This window comes from Endocarpon pusillum (genome assembly GCF_000464535.1).
Source record: "Endocarpon pusillum Z07020 unplaced genomic scaffold C698727, whole genome shotgun sequence".
Classification (NCBI taxonomy): Eukaryota; Fungi; Ascomycota; class Eurotiomycetes; order Verrucariales; family Verrucariaceae; genus Endocarpon; species Endocarpon pusillum.
Window position 1 is genome coordinate 25,029 of NW_006913508.1, and position 17,835 is coordinate 42,863.

Below are 17,835 nucleotides of genomic sequence, written 5' to 3' on the forward strand. Positions count from 1 at the left end.
TGTTGGGGATGATGGATTGCTAGGCCGTCAGCGCCGTGGTCCCCGCGCATGCGGCATCAATCACGCCCACGCCGGACGGGATCGGCACGCAGCCTGCACGCGGCGCGACGGTGTACTCGGCCAGAGTCCCAAACTTCGTGGGGCCGTCGAGGCGCCCAAAGACCAGCTGCCCTGGCTTCAGGTCCGTCGAGGAGACTTTCTTGCTGTTGGGGCCTGTGGCGACGACGCGACCTGCGAAGTCGATGCTGGGCGTGGCGGGGGAGTTTGTAATCGACGGGGTTGAGAGCTGCGACGAGGACTTGCACAAGGATCTGGTCGGCTGCGAGGGAGGTCGAGTGTGTAGGGAGAGGAGCGCTGGTGTTGAGCTTCAGATTCTTCTCAATCGTGGGGGAGGTGCTGGTGAACTGCCAGGCTTTCATTGTACGGGGGAGCTCAGAGGCCATTGTACCTATATGGTGCTTGGTCAGTAATGTTAATATTGATGGTGATGGTAGTGAAATGGGGATGTTTCTTGATGAGGAGACATCTACCTTTTCAAGTATCAGGGGCGGAAGGAAGCCTTTCGTTGTAATTAGGGAAGGGAGAAGCACCGTGCTGTTGAGAAACCTATGGAAAATACGCCGTAGGTGGGATTTGATGTTTAAGTCAGCGGTCAACGGGGCTAGTTCCATGGTTACTATACTTACGTAGTAGACTTTCGGCCCCAGTTCCAAGCTCGACTGCTGACTGTGCAGATACCCGAGCGCGGAACGCACAAGCTGAAACGCTACTAGTGACCCGAAAGGGACGTGCACCTTTTGGTTGAACCAGCAGCACGTCTCCTTCAACTTGCGCCCGACAAGAACGGGCCGTTTATGAACGGTATCTTCCTCTGTTTCCTCCGTAATCCCGTACGTGAAGTCTGGTCCATAGGCCATGATGCTGGTTGAAGTAACAGGTGTGCAGAACTCGAGACTTAACCCGAGTAGGTAGGTGTATAGAGCCAACCTTGAAAACCTGAGCGCGTATCGCTAGGGCTGAACACTTGAATGTTCGTAGAGTCCGTGATATGTTCTCCCATTCCACCCAGCCCTGACCAACCGGGTCACCCCCCACCAAACTGCATAGGGCCTTGCACACCCTACCCCGTCATTTACCAGTTGTCTCCCTTTCGCTAACGTGATCCTGCGTTTTCTCATCTATCCTTGATGGAGCTCTAACCCCCCACCCGCTTCCAGGTATCGATTCTCTGAAAACGTTCCATCGCAACATCCGTGATCGGATTTAAGTTTTAGGCTATCGAGGAGGAGCATGAAACATGGCAAATGCAGTACCCCATACGTGACGGCCTCCAACCTACCATCAAATGCCAAATAGAACACGGCCACCCACTTCCTGGTGCTGCGCACGACCTGCCTCCTCGAGAAGAGCAGGGCTTTCCCCGATTCTTCTAATGCCTCAACTGGACTAAAGTCTGACTCTGAGGCCGTCTTGGCTATCGAGCTCGATAGCAATGTGGCCGACGAGGAAGCGCCGCCTGGGAGATGAGGCTGAACAGGTGCGGAGATCACTGGAATCAGATGGGTCCTGGTTGTCGTTTTCATTCTTTCCTCGACATTTCTTTATGCTCTGGACAATACAGTCCTTGCCAACGTTCAGCCCAGAATAGTGGACCGTTTTGGACAGATTCAGAAGCTGCCATAACTACCAATTGCTTTTCTTGAAGCGTATGTCGCAACTAGCTTGATATGGTACATTGATGGAGAATCAGGGTCTATTTGAATAAAATCGAGTCAGATAAACCAAATCAAATGCTTGGCAAATAACCTAAATCCGTACTTTTATCAAATTGATGGAAAATAAAACTCTTGGCGGACTCCCTTCGTGAAATGAAAATCCTTGACAGTCCTTTTGATAGAACATTGCTTCTTGACATTTGACTCCACCTGACAATTGACTCAAATCAAATCAAATCAAATCAAATCATACTACTACTATCAAATCGACCTCTGGGATTTAAATAAGCAAATCAAACGGGGTCATGACTTGGTATATTTGACTTGATGTATACACTGAGTTCCCTTGTCCATCGGCTTCATCTGGCGCGACCGTCGCCCTTGCTATTGCAAATTCCGTTTTCTTGAACCAGGCCACTAACAAGCGGCATATTACTAGCCATCCTGCCACATTGAGCCTAGAAGTGTGGTGCAGGGCGCTGTAAGTCGTGCTGGCTCGACCTTCTTTCAAACACTCGACCCAAGCGTGAGAACTGCTGTGTTGGAGGCTGTCACTGATGCGATTAGCCAAATTTATATATTGACTATTGCTGGTGCAGCATTGAGCATTGTCTTAGCGGTCTTTCTTGCCGAGAGTGAAGATCAGCAATTTTCGATCTATCTTCCAATTTTTTTTCTCATGTTCGTGTTTTGGCGGGAAATCCGGCCAGAAGCACTAGAATAGGAGCGTGGGCGGTCTCTTCATGCCCTTTTCGTATAATCATCCAAAACAACTCGTTGTCAGCCCAATAACCTGTCCCCCCCTCATGACTGAACGGATCCGCACAGACTACAAGAGAAATGGAAGCGTTGCGCCTGCTAGAGAAGTTCGCGAGAGAGCAACGACAAAGGAACGAGAAGACGGCAAGAGCTCTAGGATTCGCCTCGTGGGAAGAACGCGCCCGCATTCAGGATGAAAGGTCTGCTCGGCTCAACGCACTTTACCACAAACAGCGGGGGGAGGAATGTGCTCGACTGGGTATAACGATGGAGGAGCTCGACCGGCGCGATCCGCAAAACTTTGTTCCTGACTCCTGGGAGCCCGATGTGGTTGTGACGGCTAGGACTTTATGTCTCCAGGATTTGACAATGTTTGATAACCTCTCAGATCACCCTATACCGTTCTTCGGCCCTAAGGCACTAATCGACTACCGATCCCAAGAATTGATGCCATTTCTACAAAACCGAAACCGAGTTACAATAGAAGAATTAAGGATTGAGCCGGGAGACAGCTCGAGACGACTTGATCAAGAAATGCTGGAGGATTTTTGGGCAGTCGAATTTCAGCAGACCTTAGCAGATCCTCCGATATGGGCTAAGGAGACACGGTATTACAGAAGATTTTGCATGCCAGTCGTTTGCACGCAAAAGAAGCACATTCCATGCTATCTCCGCCCCGCTCTGGGTCCTCCAGCCTGACCGCGCAAGCTACTGAAGATACCACCCTGAGTGGTCCCACACAAGTCTCCCCTCCACTTGCAGGATTCAACCGGGAATCCCTTCTTTACCCCTTACCATGGATGAAAAACCGATGACGGAGGGGACAAATTCAGCACAGTCCCCATCCATGAAGCGTCAACCAAGCAGAGGCATGAAATCATCAGTTCCCAGATATGGTGCGGAAAACCCACAGAAAATTCGAAAAACTCGTTTGCGAAAGAATGGCCGTGGGCCGGCTGCTCACATTCGGAAGGTTGCGCTCAATCCGGCCAGAGGAACTCGCTCCCATCGGGAAATCAGGTTATATGAGCTTGACCGGAACTGCATCGCCATTGACGTGACGAATGGCTGACATATGGTATCTTGCACGTGCTTGATCCGGTACATACTTATCCTACAATGAAACAAACTGTAGTCACGGCTGCAAGCGTCGCGTCTTCGATAGCCACTGGATGGAGAGCATGAGCAATTCAAATTTCACACTCACAATGCAGCCTCTCAAATGGCTCAACGCTCGAAGCGTAAGCCTTGCCTCTTTGGACCGGACCGCGAGAAAGCAGAGAATATACGGCTCGCAAACCATCTCCAGTTGCCGGGCGGACACGATCGTGCTGGCAAACGGCTTCGAGGCCACCCGCTTTTGGCACCCGCTGAGTGTGTATGGGCGCCATGTGCAAGCCATTCACGACTGCTGAGCCCAATGTGGTGATGCACAGGCGTACATGGGAACTGCTATGGACGGATTCCCCAAATTTCTTCATGACGGTCGGTCCAAACATCTTCGTTGGTCACTCCTTGGTGATACTGGGAAGCGAGAGCACAGTCGAATACATCTAAAGCCGATCTCCTCTGTACTTGACGGAGACGCTCTGACAGTAGAGTAAAAAAAGGAGCCGCGTTCAGATGGACGGCCGGCATTCCCTGATCCATGCCAAAGACGGTCTTCGCGGGCTACAAAAAGCTGATATAATGATGAAAGAGGTTGGAATTCGACCATGTACCCGTAAGTGATATACCTTTCAAATCGATATTTTTCAATGTCCAAACCTGTCCTGCTCCTGGGCGTCGCTCAGATCGTGTCCGCATCGCTCACCCTCAACCATTTACAGGCGCTCCCAGCTTGACTTCGCCCTCCGCTGCTATCTCCCTCGGTACAGTGACTGGGATATCGTCTACATGCCCAAGGGTCTGCTACGCAAAAGACTTAGCAGGCACTTGGCTACGCGTCCTTGGTAGCCGTACTGGCAGAATCCTGCTACATACGAATGTTGAAGTGGACTGACTTGATGGCGCTCGTAAGGAAAGTATTGCTGAGATCGCTAGCAGTGGTGGAAGAAGGCGTGGAGCGGCCAAAGACTCGAGTTCAAGGATGAGACGGACTGATGCCTGTGCTTGGAAATGAGCTCGGAGATGTACATGACGGGGCCTGATATCTGAACTGTCACCGAATCTTCAGTGAATTGTCCCTAGAACATGCTGAACAGGAGGTGAATCTGTCTGATGGCGCCCTTGCCATTCTGCAACTTACTGTGTGAATCAAAGCTGATATTCCTTGCTTGATTGCAAATCTAGGATTCACGGTTGCATGACAACCATCTTTGTCATACCACGATGTGGTGATTGAAGATGCCATCCTGCTCTCTGGGTATCATTCGAGTTGCACACTGCATGGCCCATCACGTAACAGACGCTCAACCTTGGTGACTCAGTGAACGTAGTCCATCTTGCCAACAACAAACGACCAAAACTCCTCCACCACCTCTCTCTGACCCTGTCCGTCTGGTGACGGCCTCACCGCAAGCACCATACGGTGATCTACCGGAATCTCCCACCTGCCCGGATTGGCATCCACGATCATGCCGCCGGCCTCCTTCAAGATCACCCAACCAGCACAGAAATCCCACGCCCAAGCCCCACCCTCCCAGTAGAGATCCAGTGAGCCAGACGCCACACCGCAGAGATTCAACGCCGCGCTACCGAAACTGCGCAAAGAATGGACCATGGCGCCTCCATGCTCCTTGGATCTGCCCAAATTCCCAAACGTCTGGACCTTGTTCTCGTAGTTTGGCCCTTCGCGATCACTTCCCCATTCGATCGCCACCAGCGTATCGCTCAAGCGTCCAAGCGGCTCCAGGGGTGTCTTGAGAGGTAACCTCTGCCTTTCCCCGCTTGTGGTGTTGGTCAGATATGACCCTTCACCTTTCACACCGGTGTACAGCTGCCCCGTGAACGGGTTATAGACGACTCCGACCACGGGCTCCTTGTTGCACGCGAAACCCAGCGAGATGGAGACGTAGGGGTACTGGTGCACGAAATTGGTGGTGCCGTCGATGGGGTCGCAGATGAAGGTCGGGTGGTGCGTCAGGTGCATGCCGGGTTCGTAGGTCTCCTCGCCCAGGAACTTGAATGTTGGGTATTTGGCGCATAGTGTGTGCGAGACCATCTTCTCCACCGCTTTGTCCGTTTCGGTTACGAGATCGACAGCTGATGAGTTTGTTTCCCGCTGTTAGTAAAGCATAGTTCAAAGGGGTTTTTTAAAGGGAAGATAGCAGTTACAGTTCTTCTTAGATCCGACTCCATCGGTGAGGGGCTTTGCGCCGGTGATTATGCTGCCCGCTTCTTTGGCGATGGTGATGAGCACATCGTGGATCTCTTTTAGGTTTAATCGCCAGCATTCGTCAACCATGGTGAGCTGTACCGCTTTGTGTGGGGTGATTGGAGCGACACGTTGAGCGGTTGAAAGATTAGATCTTCTGGGATGGGAGGATATGGTAGGGTTAGCAAACAGAAGTCCACGGCATGCTCAGGTACGATTTTTAACTATCTATGAGCGGTGTTGAGATCCACAGGGACTGCATATGAGGGATCAATTTTCGTCACTTTGGGATCTCCAATTTCTCTATCTCTAATTTCTCCAAACATGGGCTCATGGTCTGGTTAGCGTACACAGGCGTATTTGTTCTGCTTCCTCTGCTTGTACTGTAAAAACTTAGAAAACCTCCACAATCTTCTCGTCTTCATCCTCTTCCTGGGTCCCCGCTTGATCTCCCGCAGCCTCTTTCACTCCATCATCAGCCTCATCCCTCAACAACACCTGTACCAGCCTATCGCAAGCCTCCCGCACGTTCTCATCTTCGACATGCAGATGACAGTCCCTTATGATCGGGTAAATCTTCGCTCTGCGCATAATATCTCGTCCCTCTCTGCCAGTAGTCAAAAGCAAGAGCGTCTCCAGATGTGTCACCAGTATGTCCGGATCCGAGTCCCTCTCCTTGTCTGGTGGCAATAGCTGTAGATCAGGCAGCATACCCTCGGTGTCCTCGTCGCTGAGCTCCTCATTTCCTGCTAATGGCAGCAGAACGTAGGGAAGGATGTTTGCGCCTGACTCCGATAACAGGAACTGGTGTGCAGAGGCCTCGAAGCACACGTTTTTGAGTGTGCTGGCTACACCTTTCCTTCGGACATGACTTCTATGCTCATCGGTAAACACTGTTAGCTTCGTGATTGGCACGATGTCATCGTAAGCCTGTCTGGTCAGGAAATATTTCCTCCCAGCTTCAAGACGGGAGAGGTCTGCAAAAACGTAAGAGAGGTAATCGTAGTCTTTCGCGGGCTTGTTGGTAATCTCCTTTACGAAGCAATCCATCAGCTGGTCCACGGCATTGGTAGACGAGGAGACTGGTGGGTTTCCCAAGGGGATCGAGCGTGCGAGGGTTATAAGACGGTCCAACGAAGGAGATTTGGCGAGATTCGCAAGCAGCATGCAAAGTTCATTGGAGAAGGATTCTTTCGTCTCCTATCATCGAGCTTTGTTAGATATTGCCTGCCATAGTTGCACCGATGGCAGGGTGCTCAGAAAGCGTGTCACTGACATACTGTGATCTTCTTTAATAAGGTTTCGAGGAAGGCATCGTCTTCTGCGAGCGTGTTGACAACGTTCTCATCGTGAGAGAGGTTGACGAGTATGATGATTGCATTTTTGGCAATTGGCTATCAAAACATTGCATCAGCTTTTTGGAAGACTCAGTTATATCCTCCACGGCTTCCGACGTACGGCATAGTCTCGCACGAGCAATTTTAAGTCTCTGACGGGAAGCAGCTGGTGCCTCTTGAATATATCTGGATTGGTGGTAGAATAACCCAGCAAGTTCTCGCACGCTTTGTGTTGCGGCAACAGTCAGCATCGTCGCAATTGCAACCCTACTGCTGGCAATGTTGAGTTATCGTTGCAACCCATCGAGATGCGTCCAGGAAAGCTGTTAGTGAGTGGCTTACCTATTTGACGAATTTGGGAATTACCATGGTGGAGGAACTCCACAAGCTACAGTGTTGTCTCAGTCAGCCAGAAGTCTGCCTCGTCCAGGGTTTTCAAGCCGCAACGTACCTCCTCCAGTTCGGAAGGCATCTTGTTGTCAGATTAGGTTTGAAAGTACCGAGTACAGCCTTCGTCTTACCTCATTGGAAAACCTAGGTGGCTTGACCACCAAAGAGGGTTTTCAAAAGTGATAACGGTAGCCTGATCTCCAGAGCCACTTTTGAGGCCAATCCTCCCAGGCTAGCACCACCCATTTTGCACGACTGCCTCCTATGGAGGCTTAGCGACCGCGGTCATTAGCAAGGCCACTACAGCCAGAGCTGGGCTCGACCCTTGTGGCACATTTGTTTCATCCACAAACCCTCAGGCTGCACCAACACGATTGAGCCACGACGGAAAGCTCCGGAAGCGGTGGTAAGGATAAGATGGGTGTGCTGGAATTGTGATTTGACTCGAGGGATATTCAACGTACTGACGGTCATAATCCAAGAATGACTACATCTATCCATATAAAGAAGAGAGTCGTTTGATTTCCCCACCCCATGCATAGGTGTTCAAGGTTATTTTATGCAGATATCGCAGCATCTGTATACCTACGTTTCGTCCCAATCATATACTGAAACCGGCATGTTCTCATCACTCAGGGACCAGTAGCAGTCATGGTCCTCAATATCAAGACCGCCCTTGACGAATGCGCCGAACATGTAACGGATATCCAGCATCGTAATAATACCTTGATCGACTACTACATTTATCCCAAACCTGTCCCTACCGCAATCGCTGCCTATCAACCGAGACTCGCAACTCTTCAACAACGTATCAAGTTGATCAAGAAAGTCAACTTCAGTCAGCTAGAACAGCTAGTAAACGACCCTGACGGCTATGCTGCCCTCCACCTAAGAAGCATCATCGCCGAGCTACTCAATGCCATATTAGGCTTCCAAAGTCTCTTCGAAAAACACTATGACCCCAGTCTCCCCCAACAAGTACGCTACGTACAAGCCTTCAATGGTCTAAAATTTATTGATCAGCACCTTCATGAACTGATCAGTAAACGGCAATCCAAGCATAATCATCCGCGTGCTGAGCATCTCCTTGCCCACCACAGTTATGGTTCCAGCTACCAATTTTGCCGTGGCGCTATCCAAGTTCTTAATGAGGGAGATCAGGGCCTTATCGCCAATGTCTCAGACAACGATCTTCTTCCTTCTAACCGCTATACCCTAGCCTCCAAAGGGGGTGCTTACCTTTGGTGGACCTGCTCTTCTCCATCCTGCGCCTTTAGATTGCGCTTCCATGTACTCGGGTCACAGGAGTCGTCTATCCACCACAACTTGGAGACTCGTACCCATCCTTGCGTGAATTTGGAGTACCGTTCCATTTTCCTCGTCAAGTCGCATTTACATATCTCTTCTTACGACTGTGTGGGGGTCATCAAATACGGCTGTCTCTTCTGCTTTGCAGAGGGACGACCTCTGCAAGGCGAGGTCACAGCGTTTAGTACAGGGCGGGCACTGGCAACGCACCTTAGTGTTTCGCACCGAAGTGGCAACTTGCCGCCAGCGATGCTCTTGGAGAAATTTAAGGTTGCAGTTGGTGGGCAGTGTCCCATGGGGGTAAGCAGGTGGGATGCTAACATTTTGAGGAATTGATGATTGGAAGGAAAGGGAGTGTGTGGTAATCACCTTGAACTTCTGCCTTCGGCTCAGGGAGCGCACCATGTGGAGAGTACTCATGACGGGGGAAAGCTTGCTTTATTTTGCTCTGGTATTTCTTTTTGTCAAGATCTGGGTGCGGTCTATCGCCAGCCACGCGATGCACGATGAACGAAACGACGACATGTAATAGCAGCAATTGATTCTAGCGACGGCGCTCAGGATGTTGACGAATGGTTGGGCTTCTGGTCTTCTCCCTTTGCACATGTCGATTTATGTCAATGTTTGACGATTTATTGATCTTCTCGATCTGTATCTAGCTTGATTAAGAGAGACTTTGGTTAGGATGAGGATGCAAGCAGACATTCTCCTGGTTGGCTCTTCTCGGAGTCTCACTCACACTATGCGAATGTTCAGTTGCAATCCATCTCTAACTCCTGATCATCCACATAAAAGTTATATATTTATCCCCCCCAGCTGGGCCCCGGTTGGGATATGTCATCACCTTCAAAGGGTTTGAGACGTGCGGTCTTCAAGGTTTTGCTCTTTAGGAACAGGTATGGTTTTCTTCCACGCGCTGCAAATCAAGGCACAGTCTGTTTCGGTTACATGCACGCATGCTATGTAAGGTTCTGTATCGTGTACGGAGACCGGGGTGGTGTATGCCAAATCCAAATCCCAAGAGTCTTGTGGTGGTACTGGTTAGTAGTTGTGCAGGCTTACCAAGCACTGGCAGCTTGAATGTGTGTTTCGGATAGTGCAACCTGCAACCTTGGCATTCCGCACTTCAATCTTACCAGATCGACTTCGTCTGATTACAACATTACAGCGTAGCATTACCGAGTGGCATCTCAGCACTGCTCTGCTTGCGGCTCTAGAATACCACGAACCCCGAACCAAAAGATTTGTGATACTGGTCTAGCCAAAGTGACCTCACTAGATCCAAATTAAGGAGCGGAGGACCTACTTTCACACTCTTAGCCGGATGCTTCCGGTACTGGTACCTACATGTTCTGCTAAAAGCGAACCTGTAACCTGCCAATGGTGCAACACAACATACGGGCCGCCTGATACCGCATCCTATGGAAGAGCATATACCGCATCCTATGGAAGAGCATCACCATAGCCAATAATTAATAATACGCAGTTGAATTGGCGAAAGCCGGTCGAAGGCTGTTACCAAGATGCATACCACAACCGATGAATCCTTTGAGTCCTTCCAACGCCCCTGACTAACGCCCCTGACTAACGCCCCTGACTAACGCCCCTGACTAACGTCCTCGAACACATGGTTAGGCCTTCTGTCTACAAAGAGCTCACTGAAGAGAAAAACATCTAGGTCGATAGACGTTGCTTTACTTGCTTCGCGAATGCCACCCTGCCCTCGGAACATTCGAAGCCCCCATGCGAAGGAATATCCAACCCGTGAGACCCCAATTACGAGCCTCCTGCAGCTGAGGCACAGAGATTCATACGACATCCAAAAGTACGCTGACAGAGGATCAGTATTTCATAGCGGCTTGGCTCAGTCATCGATCGAACATGCCGGGCCATAACATGTCCAGGCTTGATCACGTGATCATCTTATGAGGGCTTCCAAGTCCCGTTACCGTAATGGGGGCGGAAGCACAGCCCTACAAGCGGTCCGTATTCAGGTCGTCTTTCAGCCACCTTGTCCGCTTACGCCTCAGGCTTATACCTGGCACACTAGTGCCAGGCAACTTAGAATAGACGGGGTGGTGGCAAGGCATCGGCCACACCCTCAAGCTCTCCAAAAAAGTACCATAGAAATCCGGGGCAGATGTAGGGCAGCCAGTGGCTATGACGCTCCATCGCTGCCAACGAATAGGCACCAGCGTTGGTCATAATATGGCAGATAACGGTTTTGGCAGTCAGTGGCGAGATTCTGAGAACCGTAGGTCGCCGGAGTGTAGGAAGAAGGGTGACAATCTTACACTTCGCCTGATGACCAGGTTCAATTGACGGCTTTGATGCAGTGAAACTCAGAGTCTTCTCACCCTGTTGCTTTTGCCGGTTTGCACCGGGTGTGGGCGCCGCTCTGTGCGTTCGGGTTGAGTCAGTCAAGTACTTCCCTCTGTTTCCCTCTCCTTCGATTGTACTCCATTCCGTCTATTCAACCTTCCGTTCAGAGCAGTGACAAATCGCTCAGTCTGCGTCATTCAATTCTTCATTGAAGATAAGCCTTTGAGTCTGTCTTTTTCCTCTTCACACCACCCACACTCTTCCATATTGGTCACAGAAGACCCACGTAGCTCGCCTCATCTAGGCTTCTATTGCACAACAAAAAACTCATCGAAGAACAATTTGAGACCTTGAGCACGATGTCCAACCCCAGCAGTGGATCAACATTCGGGAGTTTATCGGCATCTGACAACTCTTATATTGGAACATTGCCAATTGTTCGGCTACTCGAAGATGTCGATGCCTACGCTGGCGCCGTATTTGAGATGTCTACGGGGACCCTCAACGAACTCCTGAGTGCGGAACGTTTCGACCGTGATCGAGGCGAACTGGTTGGTCCGGCAAGGCTGGATGGGCAAGAGAAGCTTCTGACAAGCTTCCACCAAACCATAGAAGACGCCCGAAACGACCTTTCCAACATGAAGAGTGGTGACTTTGCTGCCTTGTCGCTTGTCTGGGGTAGCGGTGCTGGTGTGTCCCTCAAGGATTGCCTTTGGTAACGCAGTGCTAACTCACTCTCCCAGAGGTCGTCGGCCAGGAGCTGCAGGAGATCATAAAAAAGCTTGCAGAAATCAAAGGCCAAGTAGCCGATTTAAGGGACAATATCCACGGTAACAGCATTGCTCGAAGAGTAGAGTCTAGGAGCGAGACAGCAGCCGAGCTCTTTGCCCGTCACAAATCCCTGATGAATATACATACCGACGATGGTGCCATCCGATATCAGAGGGACATTCATCCTTGCAAGGGCGCCCTCCAATTACTCAAAGGCGATGATGGAGGCATCATTGACCGCTGCTTGAGAAAAGACCTAACACTTCAGGAACTTGAAAGGCTTGACAAAGGTGGTAAGAGTGGGACCTACCACTTTTGGAAATGCGACAGTTGTGTATTCCGCATTAAGTACTTCGTCTCTAAAAGTCGGTACGCATGTCTACTGACTAACGATGACAATTGTACCTTTAAGGACTCAAAGGTCCAGTGCACCCGAGCCTTCATTGCAATGTCGCACGTCGAGCAACGAGGAGTTAGGAAACATAGCAGCTTGAAAGGTCCACCGAAGTATACTTGCTTGATATGCGCCTTGCATCGTCTTGCAGCACGGCCTGATCATGACCATACCTTCTTGAACCGAGAAGACTATATGAGGCATGTTGAAGACCTACATATTGATGGTAACACACTTCCTGCATTCGTTCTGCAGAAGCTGGGCATTGAGCATGGTGGCAAGTTGCCGGATGGCGTTCGGAGAGAACTGTGGATTGGCTGATGGATCAGCCTCTTACAATCAAAGACGATCTCCTATTTTTCTTTGAGAGGGTCATGAGAAAGTCGAAGATGAAACACGGCAAACGTCGAAAAAGTTATTGAGACACTGTTAGCAAAGAGATGACCGCAAGAGCACATCCAGCAGAGAACGTTTGCAGTACATGGCCAAGGGTAACAAGATGTTCCTCATGAGTTGATGTTCTGAACCCACCACAGTTTTGCAGCGGCAAGCCGAACTCTGAAGTGACACATCATTGCCTTTGCAAAGATTGGCGGAAACACTCACTTCCATATGCAACTTCAAGACCCAAAGTTTGGCTTGACAGCTCTTGACCAACATCGGTGGCCTGCACAACCGCAGATTTATCCACTTGGTCTACTTGCATGTATAGACATTGCTTCGAATTTCTGGGTTGTCCCCAGTCCATAGAAGCTCGGTTCACGCACCCATTGAGTATTCAAAGAAGCATGGTGTCGGTGTCATTTTTTAGATTCTGAAGTGACCAAATGTGATCCTGTTGGGCGCCATCAGCATCACTTCATTCTTTGTATCTGTTACATTTCCCTGAGCGGAAGTGGCTCAGACCCTTTGGAGGGTGACTCCTGTTTCTAATTTCCAAGTATTGCTTTCTATTGCTCAAAAATAGATTACGTAGATAAACACACTCTACCCTGAGCGCCGTCAACTTGTCTCCTGCCTTCTTTGCAGCCACTTCTTGTGTCATTATGGAAGGTGTCTAGCTCCGCGAGGGTGACGAATCTGTGCTGCCAAAACAGTCACCCGTCCCCATCGAACCGGGCTGTGCCACCCCCAAAGCTTCCCATGAAGGGCCTATAGGGGTATATTGATGCTGTTCGGAGGCATTTTGAATTTCCTCTGGACCTATGAGAAACCATTGTGTTGCGGCTGGAAGGCGCAATCCCATGTTCCATATCCTGATCCTGCGATTATTCTCGAGAGCATTTGCCAATGCCCAAAGCGCGAATTTGAGGTGATACAGAAGGGCAGGAATGGTGTTTGCGTAAGCGTGGGTGACCATGGCGGTAATCGTATTGATGTTCCGCCCTGGATACTTTGCTGTCTCAAGGGGTTCGCCATCACTGAGATATGCTTCAGGAACGGTCGGTGCTTCAGTAGATTATTCGGGAAGACATATGCATCCCAGTTAGACCATGCATTCTTTCGCGAAGATTCAGAGCGAAATAAGGCAGGTGCGCGAGAAGCCGGTCGTTGTTCGACGATTGTCTTTCTTCTGACTGTCTCGTAATATCGGTTTCACTGCCGACATTAAGAGTCGCCAGACACGTTCAGCACATCCGCCAGCTTCGTAAGATCTGCCTCATCCGAGAACTTCTCGACTGCACTGAAGAGACAACCCGACAAATTGTGCCATGGAAGATCGATCTCTGAGTAGAAGAGGATGAGAGGAGCTAAGCGTTCAGCAGCCATCTGGGAATCTACCTTGCTTTCCAGGAGATCCTGCTCGGTGGGTCGAGCGACTTCTTCTAATTTCTTGACCTGACGCATCGATTGAACGAGTTATGTGGGTTCCTAAGGAAGAGAGCCAGCCCTGGCGGTGTTGCAATGGAGAGGGGGATCGCGAGATGAAATGGCTGATGGATTCCGAAATCACAGCAGTCTTGCACAGTACTTACTTCGGTGAAATACTATGAGTGCTTACTACCGTAGGCTCTAAGCAGATGGAGGTCCAACAACTCGTTGCCGCACGCTTACTTGATTCTGCGCAGGATTGCGGCTGAGTTCACAAAGCACCCCTGTAGGTATACTACGTAGGTAGTACTACCTACCTAGGTTTCGGTCAAGGTTCGATTTTAGCGTGGGGCGCTGAAGCCAACCCAGCAACGCCCTGGGCCGTCAGGCATCCGCGGTAACTAATTATTAGTTGATCCATGGGTGTAGTCCCATGTGCAGCGGCTACTCATGCAATGCTTTGGGGCATCTCCACTGGAGCATCTTGGCATTATCATGACTGCTCAATTTAGGATAGCTTTTTCATATGGATGGATCGCCCCTTCAGCAGTCTGTAGAGCCCATTCCTCTTCGAACACTACACAGGTCTGCCTGCGAGGATGTCGTGGTCACCGACGACGCCAGTGACGAACTGGAAGTATACCCAGACACAGACGTCGCCCTCCCTCGACACCACGGTGCACATGCAGCTAATACTTCGGGTGACACCCTGACCTCTGCGGTTGTGCCACAGACTGTCCTCGAACGCTTCATCGAATTCGTCATGTCGAACAGCCCTCTTCTTGTCCGATCCTCGCCGTCAATAGCCAGAGACTCATACGGCGCAATGCCTAGTATTCGTTCGCGTCGGGGCTCGACTCTGACTCATTCTTCTGATGATGAAGCAGACGACATACGAAAGAGAGACAAGCGGAAACCTGTTCGCACTTCAACTTCCGCCGGTAGAATGGAAGCCTCACTCAGTACTCCGGATCTCGGTCGGCAGCACATCCCAAAGGCTAGACCGAGAGGCCGCGCCACCTCGCAGACCAGCGAGGTAGGCATGGGAATGGAGTCGAAAACATCTTTTGCAGGCGGAGGGCCACTACCTCAGAGATTCATGGAGCCGGTCAGCGGCCCCTCCAGTTTCAGCTCTGCTGCAAGCAGTAGGGAATCTTCTTCCAAAAGAAGCAACAGACGAAGATACAACGAGGATGATCCACCAGATAATTCGCCCTACCCAGAAGTCCGAGCCTCTGTGCGAGCTACAGACGATACAACCCTGTCCATAAGCACCCCTCGAATGTGGACTCTATCACTCCTCTTTGCTCTAGCTGGATCAGCCACCAATCTCTTCTTTTCTCTACGCTATCCCAGTGTTGCCATTACTCCTGTCATTGCACTTGTGCTTGTCCATCCACTCGGCAAACTATGGGACCTGCTATTGAAACAGTATGATGACCCTGAGGAGACTTTTATCGACGGCATTCGTCAAAGCATGATCTCGGAGACATATTCCCTGAAGCATAGGTTCCGGCTTTGGCTGGCACAAGGCAGGTGGAACGAGAAAGAACATGCTTGTGTATACATCAGCAGCAATGTGTCCTTTGGCTTTGCCTTTGCTACGGATGTGATTGTCGAGCAGCACAAGTTTTACAAGCAGGATGTGTCAGTTCTTTACCAGATTCTTCTGACAATCTCTACACAGATTCTTGGTTATGCTTTTGCTGGACTGACTCGTAGATTCTTGGTGCGTCCTGCTGCTATGATCTGGCCTGGCACACTGATGTCGACGGCCATGTTTACCACGATGCACAAACAGGAGAATGAGCCTGCGAATGGCTGGATCATCACGCGGTATAAGTTTTTTGTATATGTCTGGCTAGGAGCATTCGCATGGTACTTTCTTCCTGGACTTCTTTTTCCTGCTCTGAGCTATTTCAATGTTGTCACATGGTTTGCTCCAGAGAATGTGGTTGTTGCCAACCTGGTACGTATCCAATCGCTTTTGGAACGTCTCGAGCTAATTGGTCCAGTTTGGCGTTGTATCCGGCCTCGGACTATTTCCAATGACATTCGACTGGGCACAGATTGCATACATCGGATCTCCGCTTCTTACGCCCTGGTGGGCTGCTGCCAATGTTGTTGGAGGTCTTGTGCTCGTGATGTGGGTTATTGCTCCGATTTTGTGTATGGAAAGTCTGATACCCTGCCTACCCATCTGCTGACCGCTACAGATTATAGAAACACGTTATTTTCTTCCTATTTACCCATTCTATCCACGGCTGTCTTTGACAACACTGGCAAGCCTTACGACGTGGCGAGAATTCTTACGCCGGACTTCCTGTTTGATGAAGTTGCCTACGAAGCATATTCTCGCGTCTACCTCCCCATCACCTACGTGCTCTCATATGGCGTCCAATTCGCCTCCCTCACCGCTCTGGTAACTCACACAGCCTGCTGGTATGGTCGCGATATCTGGAGACAGAGCAAGAAGGCGTTTCTTGAGCGCTACGAGGACGAACCGAGGGCAACCTACCAGCCCATCCCCGCAGCACCACACAACAATCCCAGCCGGCAATCCACAGACCTCACTCCGCCAAGCGTCGACGGCATGATCTCTGGCGCCGAAGACGTGCACTGCCGCCTCATGCGCCGTTACCCTGACGCCCCTCTTGGCTGGTATCTCGTCACCTTCGTCCTCATGACCCTGATCGGCATCTTCGTGGTAGAGTACTACCCGGTCTACCTCCCCTGGTGGGGCCTCCTCCTCGCCTTGGGCATCACCTCCCTCCTCTTCATCCCCGTCGGCATCGTCATGGCCATCACGAACCAACACTCCTCCCTCTACCTAGTCTGCCAACTCATCGCCGGCTACCTCTTCCCCGGCGCGCCCGTGGCAAACATGGTCTTCGTCACCTACTCCTACATCTCCTCCGCCCAAGGAATCAAATTCTCCTCCGACCTCAAACTCGGACACTACATGAAGATCCCACCGCGCCTCCTCTTCAGCGTCCAGATGCTCGCCACCCTCGTGTCGTCACTGACGCAAATCGGCGTCCTGAACTGGATGTTCACCCACATGCCGGGCCTCTGCACCCCAAGCGCGCCATCAACGGCTTCACCTGCCCGCTCGCGCGCGTCCACTTCAACGGCTCCATCCTCTGGGGCGTCGTGGGCCCCGCGCGCTTCTTCGGGCGCGGAGCCCTCTACCGGCCCCTGATCTGGGCGTTCCTGATCGGCGCCATCGCGCCCATCGGCGTCTGGCTCATCGGCCGCCGCCGACCCAAGACGTCGCCCTGGCGCCAGATCAACCCGCCCGTCCTGTTCGGCAGTCTCTCCTGGATCCCGCCCGCCTCGGGCCTCAACTTCAGCGTCTGGGCCGTCGTCTGTTTCGCCTTCAACCACGTCGTGCGGCGCCGGCGGAGCGAGTGGTGGGCGAAATACACCATGACGATGAGCGCGGCGTTGGATTCCGGGCTGGCGTTCGCCTTGCTGATCGTCTTCTTCGGGGTCGTGTATCCCGGATGGATGGAGGGGTTTCGCTGGTGGGGCACCGACGTCTATAAGATGGGATGTGATTGGAGGGCTTGTCCGTATACGAGGTTGGGCGAGGGGGAGAAGTTTGGAGACTAGCTCACGGAGTGTGTGGACTGCGGTTGTGTTGGTTTGAGAATACAGGTAGATGGTAAAATAAGTAACAGAGTCCCTTTTTTTAATCTCTCTCCCTCA

At 51.1% G+C, this 17,835-nt stretch overlaps 8 protein-coding genes across 8 annotated transcripts in view; 4 read left to right on the forward strand and 4 right to left on the reverse strand.

Annotated features, from left to right (window-relative positions):
• Positions 1-443, reverse strand: part of EPUS_02212 (uncharacterized protein) — a gene marked incomplete at both ends in the record, with an annotated part of 1,008 nt that extends 565 nt beyond the window's left edge. The window contains one exon of the mRNA XM_007787695.1: positions 100-443. Coding sequence (XP_007785885.1) covers positions 100-443 — 344 coding nt within the window. The remainder of the gene's footprint in view (positions 1-99) is intronic.
• Positions 444-2,555: 2,112 nt separating this feature from the next.
• On the forward strand, positions 2,556-3,173 carry EPUS_02213 (uncharacterized protein; the record flags this gene model as incomplete). Its single annotated transcript, XM_007787696.1, has 1 exon — positions 2,556-3,173. One exon carries the CDS (start codon positions 2,556-2,558, stop codon positions 3,171-3,173), a length of 618 nt encoding a protein of 205 aa, XP_007785886.1.
• A 1,726-nt stretch (positions 3,174-4,899) lies between these two features.
• On the reverse strand, positions 4,900-5,880 carry EPUS_02214 (uncharacterized protein; the record flags this gene model as incomplete). The annotated part of the gene is made up of 2 exons (XM_007787697.1): positions 4,900-5,678; positions 5,751-5,880. The coding sequence occupies 2 exons, from the start codon at positions 5,878-5,880 to the stop codon at positions 4,900-4,902; spliced, it is 909 nt and encodes a 302-aa protein (XP_007785887.1).
• Positions 5,881-6,183: 303 nt separating this feature from the next.
• On the reverse strand, positions 6,184-7,599 carry EPUS_02215 (uncharacterized protein; the record flags this gene model as incomplete). The annotated part of the gene is made up of 5 exons (XM_007787698.1): positions 6,184-6,990; positions 7,071-7,184; positions 7,249-7,352; positions 7,470-7,515; positions 7,579-7,599. 5 exons carry the CDS (start codon positions 7,597-7,599, stop codon positions 6,184-6,186), a joined length of 1,092 nt encoding a protein of 363 aa, XP_007785888.1.
• Positions 7,600-8,168: 569 nt separating this feature from the next.
• Positions 8,169-9,161, forward strand: EPUS_02216 (uncharacterized protein; the record flags this gene model as incomplete). Its single annotated transcript, XM_007787699.1, has 1 exon — positions 8,169-9,161. One exon carries the CDS (start codon positions 8,169-8,171, stop codon positions 9,159-9,161), a length of 993 nt encoding a protein of 330 aa, XP_007785889.1.
• A 2,345-nt stretch (positions 9,162-11,506) lies between these two features.
• Positions 11,507-12,633, forward strand: EPUS_02217 (uncharacterized protein; the record flags this gene model as incomplete). The annotated part of the gene is made up of 2 exons (XM_007787700.1): positions 11,507-11,837; positions 11,891-12,633. 2 exons carry the CDS (start codon positions 11,507-11,509, stop codon positions 12,631-12,633), a joined length of 1,074 nt encoding a protein of 357 aa, XP_007785890.1.
• A 1,287-nt stretch (positions 12,634-13,920) lies between these two features.
• Positions 13,921-14,160, reverse strand: EPUS_02218 (uncharacterized protein; the record flags this gene model as incomplete). The annotated part of the gene is made up of 1 exon (XM_007787701.1): positions 13,921-14,160. The coding sequence occupies one exon, from the start codon at positions 14,158-14,160 to the stop codon at positions 13,921-13,923; it is 240 nt and encodes a 79-aa protein (XP_007785891.1).
• A 490-nt stretch (positions 14,161-14,650) lies between these two features.
• EPUS_02219 (uncharacterized protein) lies at positions 14,651-17,739 on the forward strand (the record flags this gene model as incomplete). The annotated part of the gene is made up of 4 exons (XM_007787702.1): positions 14,651-16,093; positions 16,140-16,293; positions 16,341-17,137; positions 17,209-17,739. 4 exons carry the CDS (start codon positions 14,651-14,653, stop codon positions 17,737-17,739), a joined length of 2,925 nt encoding a protein of 974 aa, XP_007785892.1.
• Between the last annotated feature and the right edge of the window lie 96 nt (positions 17,740-17,835).